The sequence below is a fragment of the Nannobrachium achirus genome (genome assembly GCF_963921795.1).
Source record: "Nannobrachium achirus genome assembly, chromosome: 2".
Lineage (NCBI taxonomy): Eukaryota > Metazoa > Chordata > Actinopteri > Myctophiformes > Myctophidae > Nannobrachium > Nannobrachium achirus.
In genome coordinates this window covers 74,601,632-74,624,726 of record NC_137811.1, presented here as the reverse complement: position 1 = coordinate 74,624,726, position 23,095 = coordinate 74,601,632, and the positions used below count along the sequence as shown (strand labels likewise).

The following is a 23,095-nucleotide window of genomic DNA, read 5'->3' as shown; positions in this document are numbered from 1 at the left end:
TCTCAGGGCACCCCATAAATATTTTTTTTAATCCGAGGCGCCCCTACATTATAATTTTCACTCCCAGCACCTTATATTTATAGCATATCGTCATTGTCGAGTAGAAAACCTTGTATGTCCAAAACCGTTCGTTTTGTATTTATCATCTATAAAATGTACTAAACTAGTGATAGCAGCAGATCTACAAGCACACATCGCGAGGCGTTGTGTGCTTGTAGATCGGCTGTTTTCAGTAGTTTTGTGCGATAGGCTTGTATGGTGAAGCAGGGCTTTACTTTACCAAAAGACGTACACATTTGAAACTTTCTGCACGACAGTGACCATATTTTAGTGATTATGTTGCGAGGAAAACGTTGAGATAACAGCCATTTTGGTTAGAACTGACTGAAAATAACTTTGTACTTCAAGTTTAAAATGTTGAAATATTTTTTCAAGTGTCCAAATAAATTCCAAATATTATCAAATTATCTCGCAGCACCCCTGGACTGCCGTCACGGCACGACAGGGTGCCCCGTCACCCACTTTTTTGTAATTTTCTGTAACTCGTGCATGCCCTTGAAAACTAGATGGATCACCTCTCAAGGGTGTATTACCAATAAAGAACTTCAACACACAGAAGGCATCAAAGGTTGCAGATCCACAGTCTGGACTTTTGAAAGCTTGTAGATCTGCTACTTTTGATGCTTAGCTTGCACATACTGTAGCACATGGAAGAAAAACCAGGTGTGGTCATTTCAATAAAACCATTGTTGGAAAATAGAAATAAGGCATTTAATTTCTGTATTCTATGTGTACTGTGCAGTGTGCATGCATGGATATCATTATCTGGGTCAGCCAGGCAGTTCCTAATATCGCCCAGCCTAACTGCATGCATAGGGACAGACACACAAAGCCCAGCCTAACTGCATGCATAGGGACAGACACACAAAGCCCAGCCTAACTGCATGCATAGGGACAGACACACAAAGACCAGCCTAACTGCATGCATAGGGACAGACACACAAAGACAGGCGTAGGAGAAGTTAGCACCGCTCCAAAGATATCTATTTGTGCTTCTAATACAGGGGTTTTCAAAGTGGGTGACGGGGCACCCTGGGGTGCCGTGACGGCAGTCCAGTATTTGGACACTTGAAAATATATTTAGTATTTTCAGTCAGTTTATTTAGTCTCATTTTAAACTTTGAAGTACAAAGTTATTTTCAGTCAGTTCTAACCAAAATGGCTATTATCTCAACGTTTTCCTCGCAACATAATCACTAAAATATCGTCACTGTCGGGCAGAAACCTCATATCTCCAAGTTTCAAAATCAAATGTGTAGGGCCTACGTCTTTTGGTAAAGCAAAGCCCTGCTTCATCATACAAGACTGTCGCACACAACTAGTGAAAACAGCCGATCTACAAGCACACAGCGCCTCACAATGCGAGGCGTTGTGTGCTTGTAGATCTGCTGTTTTCACTAGTTTAGTACATTTTATAGATGATAAATACAAAACGGAACGGTTTTGGACATACAAGGTTTCCACCCGACAGCGACGATATGCTATAAATATAAGGTGCTGGGAGTGAAAATTATAATGTAGGGGTGCCTTGGATTAAAAAAATAGGGTGACCTGAGACAAAAAAGTTTGGGAACCCCTGTTCTAATGGATGGTTGCTTCTCAACCACCCTGAAGTGATCAGGGTGGGATTGGGAAACAGTGCTGCAGGATGATAAGTTTGACCTTTGACCCTTTGAGGAGGACAGACCTGAATGATAGTCCAGATACCAGGCACCATGCACACACGCACGCACGCACGCACGCACGCACGCACGCACGCACGCACGCACGCACGCACGCACGCACGCACACACACACACACACACACACACACACACACACACACACACACACACACACACACACACACACACACACACACACACACACACACCCTCCCTCATTCTGAGCCAGTGCACGTGATCGTAACCTCTGTCTTAACATACATTTTGCTGAATTACACAACATGTTTTACATTTAGAGGAACTCTCAACTTGCAGACGTTCTCCTGCCATTGAGCACTTTAGGTTTCCTTATAGTCTTGCTTACGGTTTATTTTTATTTGCACACCATCCAAGTTGACTCGTATGGGACACACTGTGTGTTTGTAAGTACTTGTTATGTAAACAGCTGTACGCAACAAAAAAAGATTTGATTGATTGATTGACAGACAGCACTTGCACTTTCAAAGCATGGTAAACAAACCTGTCCCGCCTTACAATGGATTTAAATGTGAGAGAGAATCAGCATTTAGCGTGTAGATCGGCTATTTTCACAATAGTACCGTGTTGTAACAAAATGTAACTGTTAGTGCTCGTCACAATAGTACCGTGTTGTAACAAAATGTAACTATTAGTGCTCGTCACAATAGTACCGTGTTGTAACAAAATGTAACTGTTAGTGCTCGTCAGGGTGTGTGTGTTGGGTATATGATTATTTTGGGGGTCGATGCCTGAAAAGGTTGAGAACCACTGATCTATAGATAGGTGCTCTATAGGCGCACTCCTTAGTCCCAGTGTTGATTTCGTCGACTAAAACTATGACGAAGAATGTTTGTCGTTTTTTTCACTGACAAAAACTAAATAAAAACTAAGCTGTGGTGACTAAAACTAAGACTAAATATATTGACAATTTCGTCAACAAAATACAAACTAGACTAAAACGTTAGGGAGCGACTAGTGGAGAAGAGAATCATTTTATGTTTGGTTGCTCTCAGGTGCTGCTGCGACGCGTTGTGAGCTTGTAGATCTGCTATTTTCAGCACGCAACCAAGTGTAAAATCGGCCATTACGATGCCATCAAGGCCTGCCAAAATACAATTCTACAGTTGACTAAATCAACTGTAGATTTAGTCGCCTAAAATCTTATTATATTTAGTCGACTAAAATTAGACTAAAACTAATACTTTTCCGGTGACTAAATTATGACTAAAACTAAAAGACATTTTATTCAAAAGACTATGACTAAAACTAAATCAAGATTTGCTGTCAAAAACAACACTGTTTAGTCCTTTTCCTCAACGCCAAAAAATAGCTCAAATCTATCCTCACTGCGAGCTTGTAGATCATAGCAGATGGTTGTGTTTTCCATGAAGGCTCAGCCTCCCAGCACAGGGAGCCATAGGGTTCGCCCAGCACAGGGAGCCATAGGGTTCACGCGGTTCACGTTTTAATGTTTTATGTAAATCCCGTTGGAAGGGTTGGTTGCACTACAGCATCCAAATGCCAGGACTCACCCTGTGCATCATTTCCATGTGTTTCCACAGAGAGCAGAGATCATCATGATGATGAAACGAGAGGTGAGCGCGGGGGTCAACTTCCTCCGCCGTCTGGCCGTGGAGCGAGGCAAGCTGGACGCCGCCAAGGCCCGCCTCTTCTCCCAGAAACTGCAGGTTCTGCTGTGTGAGCGTTACCAAGACCACTGGTACCCTGAGAACCCTCTGAAAGGACAAGCATTCAGGTATTATTATTAGTATTATATAGAGGTACCAGGACCACTGGTACCCCGACAACCCTCTGAAAGGACAGGCATTCAGGTATTATTGCGACCGTCAGGGAGCAGTTTACTATGAAAACCTCCACCGGCCGTCCGTCCGTCCGTCCGTCCGTCGGTCGGTCGGTCGGTCGGTCACACGTCACACGTCACACCTTTGCCCTGCTCATATCTCCGCATCAGTATATAGGGCTTGTTTGTTTATTGTATGACATCACGCCACATCATCAGCTGTGGACTCTGTGATGTCATCGTATCGCATCAGTATATAGGGCTTGTTTGTTTATTGTATGACATCACGCCACATCATCAGCTGTGGACTCTGTGATGTCATCGTATCTCCATATATGGCCATCTCCGTATATGGAGATATAAGTCGTCCATGCCCAAGTATGGGCTGGTGAGGTCAGACTTTGTGTGATGCGTAGGTTATCTCCATATATGGAGATTCAACATTCCAGGCAATGCTCTCTTCCCTGGTGAGAATTGCCCCTTTATATAGGGCTTGTTTGTGTATTGTATGACATCACGCCACATCATCAGCTGTGGACTCTGTGATGAATGAATGAATGAATGAATTTTATTTATATAGCGCTTTTCCAAACATAGTTACAAAGTGCTTTACAGACATATTAAAACAAGAGCAAACATTAGTAAACTAAGACAAATCAGAATGAAATAAAAGAGAAATTAAAACCCATATTTAAAACATTTGAGACACCATACACTTAGGAAAAACACTTAACATAGAGATGAGTTTTTAAAAGCGATTTAAAAGAGTGCACCGACTCTGCTAGCCTAAGGTCTAAAGGCAAGGCGTTCCATAGCAGAGGTGCCCGGGCCGCAAAAGCCCGGCCCCCCCGGGTGACACAGGAGGTGGTGAGAGGTTTGAGGAGGGACTTATCCGAGGATCTGAGGGCACGTTCGGGTTTGTATGGTTCCAGCATGTCTGTAATGTACGTGGGGGCCAGTCCACGTAGGGCCTTAAAAGTGATCAATAAAATCTTAAAATCTATTCTATACCTCACCGGCAGCCAGTGAAGAGCAGCTAGGACAGGGGTAATATGGTTGCGTTTTTTTGTATTGGTGAGTAGCCGTGCGGCAGAGTTCTGTATGATCTGAAGACGGGATAGGGTTTTTTTATTGATACCTGAGTATAGGGAGTTACAATAATCCAATCGAGATGAAATGAAAGCGTGGATGACTGTTTCAAGTTCTGAATATGACAAAAATGATTTTATTTTAGCAATGTTCCTGAGTTGATAGTGGCAAGACTGGACAGTTTTTGTGACTTGGGTGTTGAAAGAGAGGTTAGGGTCAAAGATTACTCCCAGGTTACGGGCTGTGTGTGTGACGTTTGAAGCTAAGGTGCCGAGTTCTGAGAGAAAGAAGTGAGTGGGGTCTGGGGGGCCGAATATGATGTCATCGTATCTCCATATATGGCCATCTCCGTATATGGAGATATAAGTCGTCCATGCCCAAGTATGGGCTGGTGAGGTCAGACTTTGTGTGATGCGTAGGTTATCTCCATATATGGAGATTCAACATTCCAGGTGTAACTATGGCTACCCGTATGACGTGAGAGGTGGAGGTTGTGATATTTGTGGAGATAAGCGACCAACGGTCGCTTATCTCCCGATTAGGGAGTCTTACTGGTTATTAGTATTATATAGAGGTACCAGGACCACTGGTACCCCGACAACCCTCTGAAAGGACAGGCATTCAGGTATTATTATTAGTATTATATAGAGGTACCAGGACCACTGGTACCCCGACAACCCTCTGAAAGGACAGGCATTCAGGTATTATTATTAGTATTATATAGAGGTACCAGGACCACTGGTACCCCGACAACCCTCTGAAAGGACAAGCATTCAGGTATTATTATTAGTATTATATAGAGGTACCAGGACCACTGGTACCCCGACAACCCTCTGAAAGGACAAGCATTCATGTATTATTATTATTATTTAGAGGTACCAGGACCACTGGTACCCCGACAACCCTCTGAAAGGACAAGCCTTCAGGTATTATTATTAGTATTATTATTAGTATTATATAGAGGTACCAGGACCACTGGTACCCCGACAACCCTCTGAAAGGACAAGCATTCAGGTATTATTATTATTATTTAGAGGTACCAGGACCACTGGTACCCCGACAACCCCCTGAAAGGACAGGCATTCAGGTAAGAATGCCTAACCGGGGTCCGGAAGATAAGCGACCGTCACGTCGCATACACAAACTTTAGAAGGCAATGGTAGCCAATCCAGGAGGGAATATGGGAAATGGGACAGATCCACATGTTGATGACATGACTTTTTAGAGCAGGGGTCTTCAACAGGGGGTCCGGGACCCCCAGGGGGTCCTTAGAGTTATTACAGGGGTCCTCCAAATCTTTGTGTGATTGTCTCAGGGCACCCCATAAATATTTGTTTAATCCGAGGCACCCCTACATTATAATTTTCACTCCCAGCACCTTATATTTATAGCATTGCTTGTATGTCTTTATTTATCATCTATAAAATGTACTAAACTAGTGGAAACAGCAGATCTACAAGCACACAACACCTCGCGATGTGTGCTTGTAGATCGGCTGTTTTCACTAGTTTTGTGCGACAGTCTTGTATGATGAAGCAGGGCTTTGCTTTACCAAAAGACGTACACATTTGAAACTTGGAGATACAAGGTTTCTGCCCGACAGTGACGAGATTTTAGTGATTATGTTGCGAGGAAAACTTTGGGATAATAGCCATTTTGGTTAGAACTGACTGAAAATAACTTTGTACTTCAAGTTTAAGTTCTCCAAATAAATTCCAAATATTATCAAATGATCTCGTGGCACCCCTGGACTGCCGTCACGGCACCCCAGGGTGCCCCGTCACCCACTTTGAAAACCCCTGGGCTAGGCTATGAGCTACGGGGCTAGAGTTCAAATGAAATAACTGCAGACCTACAAGATTTACAAGATCCAAATTAGATCTCCTATACTTTTGACGCTGTAGTGTCTGTGATCAAGAAGGTTTCTCCAGGGTGTTGACTAGGGGTGTAACGATACATTTTAATAGCGATTCGATACATATCACGATACATGGTTGACCAGGGGTTGACACTAAGGTCTCAGAGGCACTTGCCCGTCGGGCAAGTACAGGTCATGTTCTACTTGCTCGAAGGTCATGCCCACTTGCCTGAAAAGTAAATCGTCCTTTATAAATGATAGGTACGATTTTAATTACCGCTCAATTTAACACTTATTTCTTTACTTTCTGGGGCTGTGCGAGAAAAAATTTCACACCTCAATACCTCCAAATCTAAATACCAAATACCTACATACTTTAGCTATGATTTAATATGTCTATGGTTTCACACTTGTTATTTTATATTTTTAAATGTAGCAACAGTAAAAAAAAACATTATAGGTAAGTAGTGTTCTTATTTTACATTCCACAGATCAGAAGACACAGCGCACTGGCCACGTTCAGGTGTTTAGACAGATATCTCGTGTTGTGTTTATAGACATTTGTGTCCCCTCTCAAATGAGCACTTGCCCTGTCGGGCAACCTGAAAGCCAACTTCACCTGCCCTGAAGTTTTATTTACCTGCCGGGGGCAGGTGGGCAAGCCTTAGTGTCAATGCCTGGTTGACGATACGATACATGGACGATATTGGTTCATTCATGGCGATACGATACGATTCAATGATTTAAAATCGATATAGTAACTATTTAGCAAAGACATTAAATCTGTGTGAAAGGTGTGGATAGTGCAGGTTTTTAAGGGAAACATGTATTATTATGGATATAAATAAGTAAACACAGTGATTATCTGCCAAATACATGGACATTGTACCGGTATATTGACAAACCTGCACCTTGACATGAACCCAGAGATTACACACATTTATCGATAGACCGTGTAGCTATATGGAAAGGAAAAGTATTTTTTTTTTATTAAAATGCTAAATACAATGCACAAGTAGGTAGTATCGATACAATCAATTCTTTGCACTGCCGATTCGATACGATACAAAATAAAACGATACGATTCGATTTCAGCTGTTTTCATTTCGATATACTTCGATTTTTGAAGTTAAAAACGATATTTCGATACAGTTACTATATTGTTACACCCCTAGTGTTTACGGTTATGCCCCCCCCCCCCCCCCCCCCAGGTGCATCAGTGTGCGTAACGGCGTGCCGTGTGACGAGGTGGTGCTGCGGGCGTGCGAGGAGAGCGAGCTGAAACCCTCAGAGCTGGGTCTGCCCCGTGACATCACTCTGTGGATAGACCCTCTGGAGGTCTGCGCACGGTACGTGCACACACACACACACACACACACACACACACACACACACACACACACACACACTGTGGATAGACCCTCTGGAGGTCAGCGCACAGTACGTGCACACACACACACACACACACACACACACACACACACACACACACACACACACACACACACACACACACACACACAAACACTGTGGATAGACCCTCTGGAGGTCTGCGCACGGTACGTGCACACACACACACACACACACACACACACACACACACACACACACACACACACACACACACACACACACATGTGCACAACGTGATGCGACACATGTGCACAACGTGATCCCCCCCCCCCCCCCCCCACCCCCCGCAGCACGGGTGTGATTGTTTGCGTGTACGTGTGCGCACACGATTTTCAGTGGCTGTGCATCTATAAATGCAATGGAATTATGCAGCTACTCTACCTCTAAAACGGTAAGACAGTAGCATGTTTATTCTGCTGCTTTTATTGTCCACAACGGATAAAGTCATTATGAGGACACACACACACACACACACACACACACACACACACACACACACACACACACACACACACACACACACACACACACACACACACACACACCACCGCTCACTTTAAACTTGGTTTGATTTTTCCCCCTTCTCCATCAGCATACAGTATCAGGTACTGTAGCTACAATTTCGACAGTCCAGTAACTACAAGCCCTGGCTTCTCTATCCCACAAAAACATCAATCAATCATGTAGCCACATGTATCACAGTCAAGCTCAAATGATAAATAACAATAGTGTAGCATATGCCCGAAGATGGTGTATGAAACAACAGAGACGTCCATACATTAGCATAATGAATTAATAGTGACACTGACAAGATCGTCAGATGAGTTAGATGAGGGGATTCCTCATAACTTTGTAGAACATTACCCTGGCCTTACCTCGCGCAGATATGATGCTCTCTCTCTCTCTCTCAACTCTCTCATAAGTTACGGAAGGGAAGGGGAAGGGAAGGGAACGCTGAATCGATGTAGGATCCCGTACGTGTCTCAAGACTAGATACATTAAATCCCATAGCCCGAAGGGACAGTCAGCCTTTCACTGGTTGTTGCTGGTTGTCAGGGAGATATCACAGCCAATCGGTTGACAGGCTCTGTCTCCGTCCTGCAGATTGCGGTGTTTGTGTGAAGATTTAATATGAAAACAAAACTAAATCAATTAACCAAGCCTAGCGCGGGGCCCTTGCAGGTGCGGGGCCCTGAGCGACCGCACCGTTCGCTCTACCTTTGGCACGGCCCTGAAGCTTGTGCATCTGCTATTTGTGAAAGATATGAAAACTGGAACTTTCAACAAACAACCTTATAAAATAATAATAACTACCGGATTTTACAGGTGCACACAGAAATGCTTATGTAATCGTTTTTGTGCAGGCCTCATCCTTGAATGTGTCACTTTAATTAAGATGTTTCAAAATAAAATATTCATCTATTCTGGAGAAAGATACTCCTTTTCCAACAAGAACTCTTTCATGGTTCAGAGTATCTTAGAACGGAGAGTAACGTTGTATCATTTAAGGTGAAACACAACTTTGGTTTTTCATCCCAACGTCTCTAGAGCAAAGTTGACAGTGAAAACATAACGTTCAAAGAACGGAAATGGAACAAATTGTTCATCAATTCAAAGCTATTGGTGTCCTAGACCGTCAGTTATTGTATATTATTATATTACTTGTATTGTATTGTATTGTATTGTATATTATTACAGGTATATTGTATATTACAGTTATTGTATAATAGAAATGGAACTATTTGTTCATCCTACCCGGTTTATCAATGCAAAGCTATTACCTTGTCCATGTCCTACCTGGGCCATCAGTCTGCTATTGTAAATGATTTACAAAATAATGTGTCTGGCCAGATATTATCGCTGACGGGCCAGATCTGGCCCACGGGCCGCCTGTTGCCCACCACTGCAGTACATATTCATTTGGGGATTCATTCCTTATTCATGAAAACGTTGGTTTACAAGCAACATTAGGAAGCAAGCCTGTTTGTCTGTCAGATTCACATTCAGAATCCCAAAAACCTCAAACCACCAACATTACAACTTAACAAGTGACTATTAGGGCATTCACCAAATATTCCATTATTCGAATATCAAAGTCACTATTCAACGTTGTTCATCGAAGTCAAATATTCGCTTATTTTTATAGTTTTCTCTTTAAAAAATATATAGTTTATAAAGCTTGGCTAGATAGGAAGTCATAAGAATGAGTTGTCAATGCCCCTGGTGGATGAATTTGTTAAGGCTCTATACCAGGGGTTCTCAAACCTTTTTAGGCCGTGACCCCCAAAATAAACACATTTGACCAGGGGACCCCCACCCTGACAAGCACTTGGAATTGTAGGTATTACATTTAATGTGACTCGGTTCCGCAGATAAATATTGTGAAAATAGCAGATCTACATGCTCACAACAATGTTCGCCTCTTGCTTACTTAATATTTGACAGTTTGGCCAGTCCTGTCGAATATTCGACTATTCGAATACTTTGAGGTTGAATAATTCGAACACTAAAAATCACTATTGGTGAATGCCCTAGTGACTATGCAGAAGAACAAGCCCAGAGTCGCTTATGATATGCAGACATGGCAACACTGGCTGAGGCACATATGGCCAGACATGTCACAACAACAGCTCACCACGCCTCCCTGCTGGGTGTTCCTGGAACTGCAGGCGGTCACAGTGCATGGTGTTGTATGACTAATGGCTTCAAAGAAAACCTTAGTCTGTCTGACAGCCTTGTGTCTGCTGACTCAGTGCGATTTACCGTACGTTCATATGACACAGCCGTGAACAATGAACACCTACTATAATATTTAAATACGTCTCTCTCTCTCTCTCTCACACACACACACACACACACACACACACACACACACACACACACACACACACACACACACACACACACACACACACACACACACACACACACACACACACACACACACACACACACACACACTACACTTCAATTCAATTCAATTCAAAGGAGCTTTATTGGCATGAGAAAACATACGTTTAAATGCCAAAGTAAGAGTCGAAATATAATACAAACAGTTGAAAATGGGGAACATATATACAGTTGGAGGGGGTACAGCATTGTGTAGACAGAGCTATGTTGCATTGTGTCCTAGGCTATATACAGTACAGCATTGTGTAGACAGATCTATGTTGCATTGTGTCCTAGGCTATATACAGTACAGCATTGTGTAGACAGAGCTATGTTGCATTGTGTCCTAGGCTATATACAGTACAGGGTATAAAGCATTGTGTCCTAGGCTATATACAGTACAGGGTATAAAGCATTGTGTCCTAGGCTATATACAGTACAGCATTGTGTAGACAGAGCTATGTTGCATTGTGTCCTAGGCTATATATACAGTACAGCATTGTGTGGACAGAGCTATGTTGCATTGTGTCCTAGGCTATGTACAGTACAGCATTGTGTAGACAGAGCTATGTTGCATTGTGTCCTAGGCTATATACAGTACAGCATTGTGTAGACAGAGCTATGTTGCATTGTGTCCTAGGCTATATACAGTACAGCATTGTGTAGACAGAGCTATGTTGCATTGTGTCCTAGGCTATATACAGTACAGCATTGTGTAGACAGAGCTATGTTGCATTGTGTCCTAGGCTATGTACAGTACAGGGTATAAAGCATTGTGTCCTAGGCTATATACAGTACAGGGTATAAAGCATTGTGTCCTAGGCTATATACAGTACAGGGTATAAAGCATTGTGTCCTAGGCTATATACAGTACAGGGTATAAAGCATTGTGTCCTAGGCTATATACAGTACAGGGTATAAAGCATTGTGTCCTAGGCTATATACAGTACAGGGTATAAAGCATTGTGTCCTAGGCTATATACAGTACAGGGTATAAAGCATTGTGTCCTAGGCTATATACAGTACAGGGTATAAAGCATTGTGTCCTAGGCTATATACAGTACAGGGTATAAAGCATTGTGTCCTAGGCTATATACAGTACAGGGTATAAAGCATTGTGTCCTAGGCTATATACAGTACAGGGTATAAAGCATTGTGTCCTAGGCTATATACAGTACAGGGTATAAAGCATTGTGTCCTAGGCTATATACAGTACAGGGTATAAAGCATTGTGTCCTAGGCTATATACAGTACAGGGTATAAAGCATTGTGTCCTAGGCTATATACAGTACAGGGTATAAAGCATTGTGTCCTAGACTATATACAGTACAGGGTATAAAGCATTGTGTCCTAGGCTATATACAGTACAGGGTATAAAGCATTGTGTCCTAGGCTATATACAGTACAGGGTATAAAGCATTGTGTCCTAGGCTATATACAGTACAGGGTATAAAGCATTGTGTCCTAGGCTATATACAGTACAGGGTATAAAGCATTGTGTCCTAGACTATATACAGTACAGGGTATAAAGCATTGTGTCCTAGGCTATATACAGTACAGGGTATAAAGCATTGTGTCCTAGGCTATATACAGTACAGGGTATAAAGCATTGTGTCCTAGGCTATATACAGTACAGGGTATAAAGCATTGTGTCCTAGACTATATACAGTACAGGGTATAAAGCATTGTGTCCTAGGCTATATACAGTACAGGGTATAAAGCATTGTGTCCTAGGCTATATACAGTACAGGGTATAAAGCATTGTGTCCTAGACTATATACAGTACAGGGTATAAAGCATTGTGTCCTAGGCTATATACAGTACAGGGTATAAAGCATTGTGTCCTAGGCTATATACAGTACAGGGTATAAAGCATTGTGTCCTAGGCTATATACAGTACAGGGTATAAAGCATTGTGTCCTAGGCTATATACAGTACAGGGTATAAAGCATTGTGTCCTAGGCTATATACAGTACAGGGTATAAAGCATTGTGTCCTAGACTATATACAGTACAGGGTATAAAGCATTGTGTCCTAGGCTATATACAGTACAGGGTATAAAGCATTGTGTCCTAGGCTATATACAGTACAGGGTATAAAGCATTGTGTCCTAGGCTATATACAGTACAGGGTATAAAGCATTGTGTCCTAGACTATATACAGTACAGGGTATAAAGCATTGTGTCCTAGGCTATATACAGTACAGGGTATAAAGCATTGTGTCCTAGGCTATATACAGTACAGGGTATAAAGCATTGTGTCCTAGGCTATATACAGTACAGGGTATAAAGCTTTTGGAACAAATAGCAGCATTTTTATTTTTCTCAATTTGCACAAAACACATGCTCACAACGCCTCAGAGTTGTGAGCATGTAGATCTGCTATTTTCACAATAGAACTGTGTTAAACAAAATGTAATGCCTCAACTCTTCTGGTCCTTTTCCACCAAAAGACCCTTGGTTCCAGAACCAGTGCCGTTCAACTTTCTTGGAACCGTGGTTCGTTGTTGCGAACCGGCTTGTGTTTCCACCAGATTGAACCATGACTGAACCAGAGGAACCAAGGGTTTTGTGGTTCCCGTTCCAAACCAACTTTTACTGTTCAGAACCAACTCCGGTTCTCGGTGGAAAAGCTCACCTCTGGTTCATCCCATAGGAGGGAGAAAGAACCAGAACCGGTTCTTTGCCGGTGGAAAAGCGCCCTCAGTGCTCGTCAGGGTGTTAAAATATGATTATTTTGGGGGTCGCAGCCTGAAAAGGTTGAGAAGCACTGCTCTAACAATGAAAGGGTCTCTCCTCACAGGTCAGGGGAGAGCTGCTCTAACAATGACAGAGTCTCTCCTAGAGCTGCTCTAACAATGAAAGGGTCTCTCCTAGAGCTGCTCTGACAATGAAAGGGTCTCTCCTAGAGCTGCTCTGACAATGAAAGGGTCTCTCCTAGAGCTGCTCTAACAATGAAAGGGTCTCTCCTCACAGGTCAGGGGAGAGCTGCAGGGCCTTCACGGTGGCTCGCTTCACGGAGGAAGAGGAGAAGGAGGAGGATGAAGAGGTGAACCTGGACACCTCAGACTACCACTCCGCCTCCTCCTCAGACTGCGGCTCCGCCCTGAGCAGCGACACCGAGGAGGAGGGAGGAGCCAAGGACGCAGAGGAGGCGGAGCTAGGAGGAGAGGGAGGAGGAGCCAAGGAGAAGGACAAGAAGCAGAAGCAGAAGGAGAAGGAGAAGGTACACAAGCGTTATTCAAGCTGTTACAGAATCGGGTTGAAATATTCAAAGACAAATCTACAAGCTGGCAGTGCGGCACCGCGCTGTGAGCTTGTATATCTGCTATTTTTTAAGAGTTAAAGCATAAATAATGGTTAAAGTACTAAGGAGAAGGAGAAGGTACAAAAGCATTATTAGTGTGACTATAGCAGGGGTTTTCAAAGTGGGTGACGGGACACCCTGGGGTGCCGCAGCGGCAGTCCAGGCGTGCCGCGAGATAATTTGGTCATATTTGGGATTTATTTGGACACTTGAAAAAGTACAAAGTTTCAAATGTGTACGTCTTTTGGTAAAGCAAAGCCCTGCTTCATCATACAAGACTGTCACACAAAACTAGTGAAAACAGCCGATCTACAAGCACTGCTTGTAGATCTGCTGTTTTCACTAGTTTAGTACATTTTATCTTACTATAAAAGCGAGAAATCATTATTCAAGCTGTTCTTTTGTATTGCTCAGCAGTGGTGGATAAAACCAATCATTTCAGTGAACAAATAATTTTGTTCACGTTCACGGCATTGATCAGTTCACATGATTCGTTTCACGTTCACCGTTCACATTCCGGTCGGCAGCCTCGCACAAAGACGTGCATGTCTCGCGCTGCCAACGAAAGCGTGAACCTAACATTTCAAGGACATGAACGAATCATTCACAAGCCTTTCTTGTGATTCGTTGTTATGAACGAATCACTCATGAACGACATATCCCTATTGCTCAGCATGTTTCTTCACCGTACTGTCCATGCCTAACAGAAACAAACGTTACAGTATCACCCGTATCGCTTCCAAGATCATCTGACTTCCCACCCCCACACTGTCTGATATGAACCATAAGGCCATCACACGCTTAGCACTGTCAATAACACATGACACTGATCATCCTCTGTATCAATAACTATATCAATAACACTGATCATCCTCTGTATCGCTACCACCTCATGCCATCAGGCCCTGAAGTGGCACAAGGTTGGTTTAGCAGGAGTTTTGTCCCCTCAGCCATCACAGCACTAAACAAACTGCCTCACCCCCTAAGACCAACTGTGAGTCCGTCCGTCCGTTAGTCTGTCTGTCACACGTCACACGTCACACTTTTGCCCTGCTCATATCTCCGCAACCGTTGCCCCGATCCATGCCAAATTTTGCACACATACTCCTTGCCTGCCAAACCATTTCTCACATGGCCCTCTTCTAGCGCCACCGTGAGGCCGATTCTTGCAAAATACATTTTGGACACTGCTCCTACAAATTTTGCCCTAAAATCACGCAAATCGGTACACACTTGCTCTACACCCATGTCATCAACATGGAACTCTCCCATTTAGCGCCACCTTCAGGCAGATTTTTTAAAACACATTTTTGGACACTACTCCTACAGATTTTGCCCTAAAATCACGCAAATCGCTACACAGTATGTCTACACTCATGTCATCAACATGGATCTCTCCCATTTAGCGCCACCTTCAGGCTGATTTTTTAAAACACATTTTTGGACACTACTCCTACACATTTTGCCCTAAAATCACGCTGCGACCTGACGGTCGCTTATCTCCCGATTAGGGAGTCTTACTGGTGATACAGTATACTGTGTGTTGTTTTGCGTTACATGGGGCAATAAAGATGATGATGATTATTATTCTTATAATGAAGGTGGAGAAGGTGGAGGAGGAGGAGAAGAAGGAGAGGAAGGAGGAAGGAGAGACCTACGTCATCGCCACGGTGCCCAGACCCAGAGACAGACTGGCACCGTGCCCAGGGGCCCGAGGTGGCAACAAAGTACCTCTGCCCAGGTCTAGCCCTAATGTCAATGTGGTAAGAACCGCTTTTAACCACTCAATAAAGTACCTCTGTCCAGGTCTAGCCCTAATGTCAATGTGGTAAGAACCGCTTTTAACCACTCAATAAAGTACCTCTGTCCAGGTCTAGCCCTAATGTCAATGTGGTAAGAACCGCTTTTAACCACTCAATAAAGTACCTCTGCCCAGGTCTACCCCTAATGTCAATGTGGTAAGAACCGCTTTTAACCACTCAATAAAGTACCTCTGTCCAGGTCTACCCCTAATGTCAATGTGGTAAGAACCGCTTTTAACCACTCAATAAAGTACCTCTGCCCAGGTCTAGCCCTAATGTCAATGTGGTAAGAACCGCTTTTAACCACTCAATAAAGTACCTCTGTCCAGGTCTACCCCTAATGTCAATGTGGTAAGAACCGCTTTTAACCACTCAATAAAGTACCTCTGTCCAGGTCTAGCCCTAATGTCAATGTGGTAAGAACCGCTTTTAACCACTCAATAAAGTACCTCTGTCCAGGTCTAGCCCTAATGTCAATGTGGTAAGAACCGCTTTTAACCACTCAATAAAGTACCTCTGCCCAGGTCTAGCCCTAATGTCAATGTGGTAAGAACCGCTTTTAACCACTCAATAAAGTACCTCTGTCCAGGTCTAGCCCTAATGTCAATGTGGTAAGAACCGCTTTTAACCACTCAATAAAGTACCTCTGTCCAGGTCTAGCCCTAATGTCAATGTTGTAAGAACCGATTTTAACCACTCAATAAAGTACCTCTGTCCAGGTCTAGCCCTAATGTCAATGTGGTAAGAACTGATTTTAACCACTCAATAACGTACCTCTGCCCAGGTCTAGCCCTAATGTCAATGTGGTAAGAACTGATTTTAACCACTCAATAAAGTACCTCTGTCCAGGTCTAGCCCTAATGTCAATGTGGTAAGAACTGATTTTAACCACTCAATAAAGTACCTCTGTCCAGGTCTAGCCCTAATGTCAATGTGGTAAGAACCGCTTTTAACCACTCAATAAAGTACCTCTGTCCAGGTCTAGCCCTAATGTCAATGTGGTAAGAACCGCTTTTAACCACTCAATAAAGTACCTCTGTCCAGGTCTAGCCCTAATGTCAATGTGGTAAGAACCGCTTTTAACCACTCAACAAAGTACCCCTGTCCAGGTCTAGCCCTAATGTTAAAGGACAACTCCTCCCTAAATAACATCTAGGCTAATTTTCCTACTTATCTTGATCCTAAAAGACTGTCCATGGGGTCTATTAGGCAGAAATGCTCCTCCTGTTGTCCAGTTTCCCCAGCAGAACCCAGCAGCGCTCAGAGCTTAGAGTGGAGCCTATAAGCCTATCGCTTTTACGCTATTTGTTGCGGTCAAAAGTGATTTTATTTTTGTATGTTATTAGTTGTCATTACAAACACATCCACGTCATTGTTGTCCCACACAAGCCATCACACTTTGCTAAATAGATGTTATGCTTTTATGTGTTTTGCCAAGTCCCGGAAAAGATGCCCTGTGATTGGCCAGTGAAGTCACTTTGATTGGCACTTGTGCCGAATGATCACCCCCAAAACATTATTTATGAGATTGTGGTGGCTTGTGTGAGACAACCAAGGCAAATGACAACTACCGTAGTAACACATTCATGAAAAAGAAAATCACTTTTGAACACAACAAATAGTGTGGACAGTCATGGACAGTCATTTTGGATCAATATAAGTAGGAAGATTAGCCTAGAAGTGATTTAGGGAGGAGTTGTCCTTTAATATGGTAAGAACCGCTTTTAACCACTCAATAAAGTACCTCTGCCCAGATCTACCCCTAATGTCAATGTACCACTTACCACTTAACCACTTAAACCCTACTTATTTAACTCATTTAAAATATTCTGCGTCGCTCAGATCATATCACAAAATATTCTTTGTCCGACCAGGACCATCCATTTGAAAGATACAGGCTTCCCAGTCGAGCGTGCGCCCAGCCCCTCTCCCAATAGGGAGTGGGGATTTCTGAAAAAGGAAAAGCTTTTTTTGGTTCCGGTTATGTCATCTGTCATACTATAGCCTACAGTATAGAGGATATGACCGTGACAACATCATCATCATCATACCCGGAAGTTATGCGGGAACGCCTACCGAGTGGCAAAAAACGACTTTCTGGCCTTGACAGCCCATACATCCAAACATACATCCAAACAGAAAAGTCCTATCTGATTGCATTAAACCAGTCTTTCTAAAACTTTAAAATGTCAAGGTCTCCCTTTAACTCTGACAGTGTACAAATGGAACGAAATGGACCTGTAAGGGTTCATTTGGTTCCTATGTGTACACTGTCAGAGTTACAGACCTCTATGGGTCCATTCAGACCACCATAAAGGAACCCACAGAGTCCCTGGATTCCACTTTGAGAACCACATTAGAGCAGTGTTTCTCAACCACTGTGCCTGGGGACCTTTGCTGTGCCCCTGAGAAGGGTCAAGTGTGCCCCTTGAAACTGCTTGAAAGCCAGTATCGTATTTATCATTTTAAAAATGATTTAAACTAGTCAGCCGATCTACAAGCACACATCTACAAGCACACGTGTGCTTGTAGATCTGCTGTTATCACTACTGTTGTGCGACAGTCTTGTATGATGAAGCAGGGCTTTACTTTGCGAAGAAACGTACGCATTTGAAACTTGGAGATACGAGGTTTCTTCCCGACAGTGACAATATTTACACCCCCAGTATTATGTTGGTGTGACCATGGATTCTTGGGACATGAAAAGTGTGCCCATGCAGAAACAAGGTTGAGAAACACTGCGTTAGCCACTCGATTTGCCACTCACTTTACCTCTAAAATATCTCTGATGTGAACATAAATAAGTGATTATTTAATGTGTGTGTGTGTGTGTGTGTGTGTGTGTGTGTGTGTGTGTGTGTGTGTGTGTGTGTGTGTGTGTGTGTGTGTGTGTGTGTGTGTGTGTGTGTGTGTGTGTGTGTGTGTGTGTGTGCCAACAGCTGCAGCCCCCAGGCCTGCAGTACTTCTACCACCCTGCCACCGCCTGGTCCCGCAGCGTCCAGGGCTCCGTGCACGAGGGCTACGGCAAGAAGAAAGCCCTGCCCCTGGCCCCGCCTCCCCACCTCCACCACCCGCACCACCACCCGCAGTACCCGCACCACCCGCACCACCCCCCGCCCGGGGTCTTCTTCACCACGCTGTGCGGACCCCCGCCCCCTCCCCCTCCCCCGCCCGTCTTCGTCCATTACATCATGCCCCCGCCCCCCAACGTTCAGTATTACCTGCCCTGCGGGGTGGTGAAGGGTTAAAAGTCACATTACATAGACGGGTTAGTTCTCTCGCGTGGCCAGACATGAACTGTCACACAATCTCCTCCCAATGCTGTGTATATAGAGTATATAGAGTCTGGAAGTATACACCTCCGGAAATCCCAGTGAAAACGAAAGCTGGCATTTCCGTTCACAAAAAGATATTTCGAAATATCATTTCTGCTAAGCAGCGAACTATACATTATATCGTCGTTGTCGGGTGGAAACCTTGTATGTCCAAAACTGTTCCTTTTGTATTAATCCTTTTAAAAACGATTTAAACTAGTGAAAAAAGCTGATCTACAAGCTTGTAGATCGTCTGTTTTCACTGCCTTTGTGCGTCGGCCTTGTACGATGAAGCAGGGCTTTACTTTGTGAAAAAAGTAAACATTTTAAACTTGTAGATACAAGGTTTCTGCCCGACAGTGATGATAATATAGAGTCTGGAAGGATACACCTCCGGAAATCCGAAAAGATATTTCAAAATATAATTTCTGCTAAGCAGCGAGCCATAAATGCTATAAAAGATGATTTAGATTTATATTAGGATAAATGTGCGCGACTGTAAAAATGAAACAGAATCGGTTTTTCGCTTTATCGCTTTTTTATCTATTTTTAGCTTCCGTTGCTCCAGACTGTGTGACAGAAAGCGTTTGAACATTGTGTGAGACGACAGTCTGGCCACACGAGACCATGAGACGTATAACAGCTTCTGTGACAACAAGAGCAGATCTGTAAGCTGTCGTCGCGCTGCGGCGCGACGCGCCGAGGGCTTAATGATCTGCTCTTGCTGTCGATTCTGAGCAACTTCCTGTCGCACGACGGATAAATTAAGAAGCTGTAGAAGAAGAAGACAATCAAAGCAATACTGCGAGGGATCCAAAGGGAAACTAGCGCCCCCTGGCTGGAACTGAGCCTGCTTAGTTGAATCACTGTGTGTGTGTGTGTGTGGGGGGGGGGGGGGGAGCTTAAAATATGTTCCAAAAAAGAATATGAACTGTAATTGTCCTAACTAATAATTGTCACAGAAATAATTTTCTATCTTTTTTGTTAATTCCCAGTGCCTTAAATAACTGTATGTATATATATAGCCTATATGCGGTATATTGAGCGATACCATTGAAGTTCTGACAGAAAGATGAGTGGAGGTGTTTAGGGTGGAATGAATGATTTGACGTGCACTTCTCTTCTGGGCTGTCATGATGACGTCATGATGACATGATGACGTGTCACTGTTTACTGCTGTAGCTTCACTCCCTTCTGCCTGTCGGGAGCTCCCAGCCATGATCTCAGGAACGTTCAGCCATTGGCCAAAACGCCACAATATTAGGGCTCTAGATGCACAGGAGCCATATTGGAAAGACATTGTGGCCTCTGCTTTATTTCCCTCACAGGTCTAGTTACCAACGACACTAGTGAAGGCTCTGTTCCATTCTGCTCTAGCCTAGGGTCCCTTCACATTTTGGGGTTTGATCCGGTCTGGAGCGGAAACCACTTTACGTCATGTTGTAGTCCTAGACGGACTACACTTTGGCAGGATTCAGTTTTAACCCAAAGTAATTCCCCTGCGCTCAAGGACATACTTTTAGGGCCTACCCAATAAACCCCTTGATTTGCTTTTGAAAAGAATCGTTTGGTGTATGCATCTTTTAGTCCAACTCGTAGCCACTGGCAAGACTACACTATAGGCTACTCCAGCATTTTAATAGGGATTGGGGAAACAAACGGAGGCAACCAAAACAAAGCGACGCTGCTTATTCTGCTTGTGGTTTCCGCCTAGACCGGATCAAACGGCCCGTTGTTAACGATCACCAGGCTTTCCCCCAAGAAAGCCTGGTGAAGCGAGGTTAGTTCTGCTCAAACAGAGTCAGGGTGTTGATATTGATGCATGTTGGCTTACTGGAAACACTCTGCTACACCGGTGGGTCTCAAAGTGTGGTCCAGGGACCCTTGTGGTTCCTTGAGGGGGTGTAACTCTGAGAGTGTACAAATACGGGTCCATTTGGTTCCATTTGTACACTCTCAGTTTCGGGGGGTCCTTGAAATTAAAACAGTTTGAGATCCACTGTGCTACACGGAAAGGAACAGTGCCTTCGTTAGAATCTTGGGGAAGTAAAGAAGAGTCCCAAATTCTTTCCAATATGGCTGTTGTGCAGAGAGCCTTTTCTCTGCTCTGATTCCAGGAGTTTTGTGCTTTTTATTTCATGTTATTTCATGATATTTCATGTTATTTCATGATATCTCATAGCCTCGGACTGCCTTTTTTTGTGGTAATCAATTATGACATTTTGTAATATCAGTCGATCTTTGTCAACCACCCTTAATATCCACTGGAATCTTTAATTTGTACATTTGTATGAAGTAGAAGAGCCGTTACTAAACACAGACTTTCAGCGGATGTTGGGTGAGGTTCGACTGAGGCCAATATACAGTCCACATGTCCAGTGGAGTCCGAGGAATGATATTTCATGATATATTTCATGATATTTCAGCGTGTATCTTCACAAGACACCCTATCCTTGACTGTTGTGTACATAATATAGAATCATGCAGATGACTGTACATCAGATGATTGTAAATCTATAACGTGATTTTTTGGGGGCTTTTTAAACTATTATTATTATTATTATAGCGAGTGTGATGATGATATTTGTATATTTAAGAGATTGTAATTTTTTTACCAAGCTTTGCTTGTAAATACTACAGGCCTTGTTTTTATACCATAAATTGATTTCTCTTGTTTTGGATTAGTTCTTAGTTTATTTTTTATCTCACTCATTTATCTTAATTTGCTTTGTAATTTATTTTTCCACCAGTGGGTGGTGCTAATGTCACATCTATTCTGTCCAATGACATTATTATGCATTTTCTACTAATGTTTCACATACTGCATTTGCATATTTTCTTTTCTTTTTTTTTAATTTGTAAACTAATTTTATACCCTTTTTCTACTGTTGGTGAATATTATTATTTTTATTAAATGGTCCTAATTCAGACGGTTCTGTGACAATCCTATCACTGTACATACATCTATGAAAACCTTCTATACCATGAAATTTTTTGTTTTTTATCCAGCATGGGGGCGGGGCATTTTATTGTATTCACTTTAAGACGCAAACCGTAGCATCCCTATTCTTAGCATGGTCATAATGTTGAAAAAAAAACTGCTAATCTACACACGTTTATGAGCTTGTAGGTTTTTACTATTTTCGGCGAAAACTTGAGATTTGGTGCAGAGGGAAAATAAGAAACGATAATCAACGATAATCAAAACGGCAGCTTAATCATCAACCCCCCCCCCTTGAAGAATTATGATACTTTTCTAAAGGGATTAAATATAAGTTCTCACTTGAATCATGGATATCTGAACCACCAGTTCTTACTGTAATTTGACTTTCAAGCGGCTGTGTTTCTTTGCTTGCCATGAATGTTTTGTTGTTTGTTTAGCTTAGTTTTTAATGTGACGTATTTATTTTACTTTGACAAACTAATGCTTGGTTGTGAAGCTGTGCCTGTGCCATCCAGCTGCTGTGGTTTACATCGTTCTTGTTCTTGTTGTTTTTATATGACTTTTTATTTGTTCTTATCGCACACCATTAAATCAGCAGACATTATACCATTACTATGACCTCTTGTGGTGTTTCCATATTTATGCTAACATTCAAATGAATAGTTTGGCTTTAACACACGACGCATTCAAAAGCAGTGGTTCTCAAAGTGTGGTGACGGCAACCCCCAGGGGTCCTTGGGGGGTTCACACAGACGGTCCCCAGGAAAAACAAATGAGGAACACTTTAAGCATTTTACAATGTAGGCATTTAGCAGACTCTCTTAAAATAAATCCAGAGCGACTTAAAGCAATAAGGTAAACATGAGGTGTCCATCACATGTGTAGAAATAGTAATCTAGGATCACACTGTAGTTAAACCAAGCATCAGTCTAAACGA

At 42.9% G+C, this 23,095-nt stretch overlaps 1 protein-coding gene across 2 annotated transcripts in view; it reads left to right on the top strand.

The window, feature by feature from the left end:
* The window catches only part of LOC308306071 (uncharacterized protein), a 37,819-nt gene extending 15,055 nt beyond the window's left edge, over window positions 1-22,764 (top strand). The window contains exons 2-7 of one of the 2 annotated variants that reach the window (XM_080750972.1): window positions 3,305-3,447; window positions 5,359-5,409; window positions 7,702-7,839; window positions 13,768-14,017; window positions 15,700-15,861; window positions 18,840-22,764. In XM_080750972.1, coding sequence (XP_080607098.1) covers window positions 3,320-3,447; window positions 5,359-5,409; window positions 7,702-7,839; window positions 13,768-14,017; window positions 15,700-15,861; window positions 18,840-19,148 — 1,038 coding nt within the window. In that variant the 5' untranslated portion in view covers window positions 3,305-3,319 and the 3' untranslated portion in view covers window positions 19,149-22,764. Of the gene's footprint in view, window positions 1-3,304; window positions 3,499-5,358; window positions 5,410-7,701; window positions 7,840-13,767; window positions 14,018-15,699; window positions 15,862-18,839 lie in introns of both variants that reach the window. The other variant, XM_080750971.1, reaches the window with a different exon arrangement.
* Window positions 22,765-23,095: the final 331 nt, after the last annotated feature.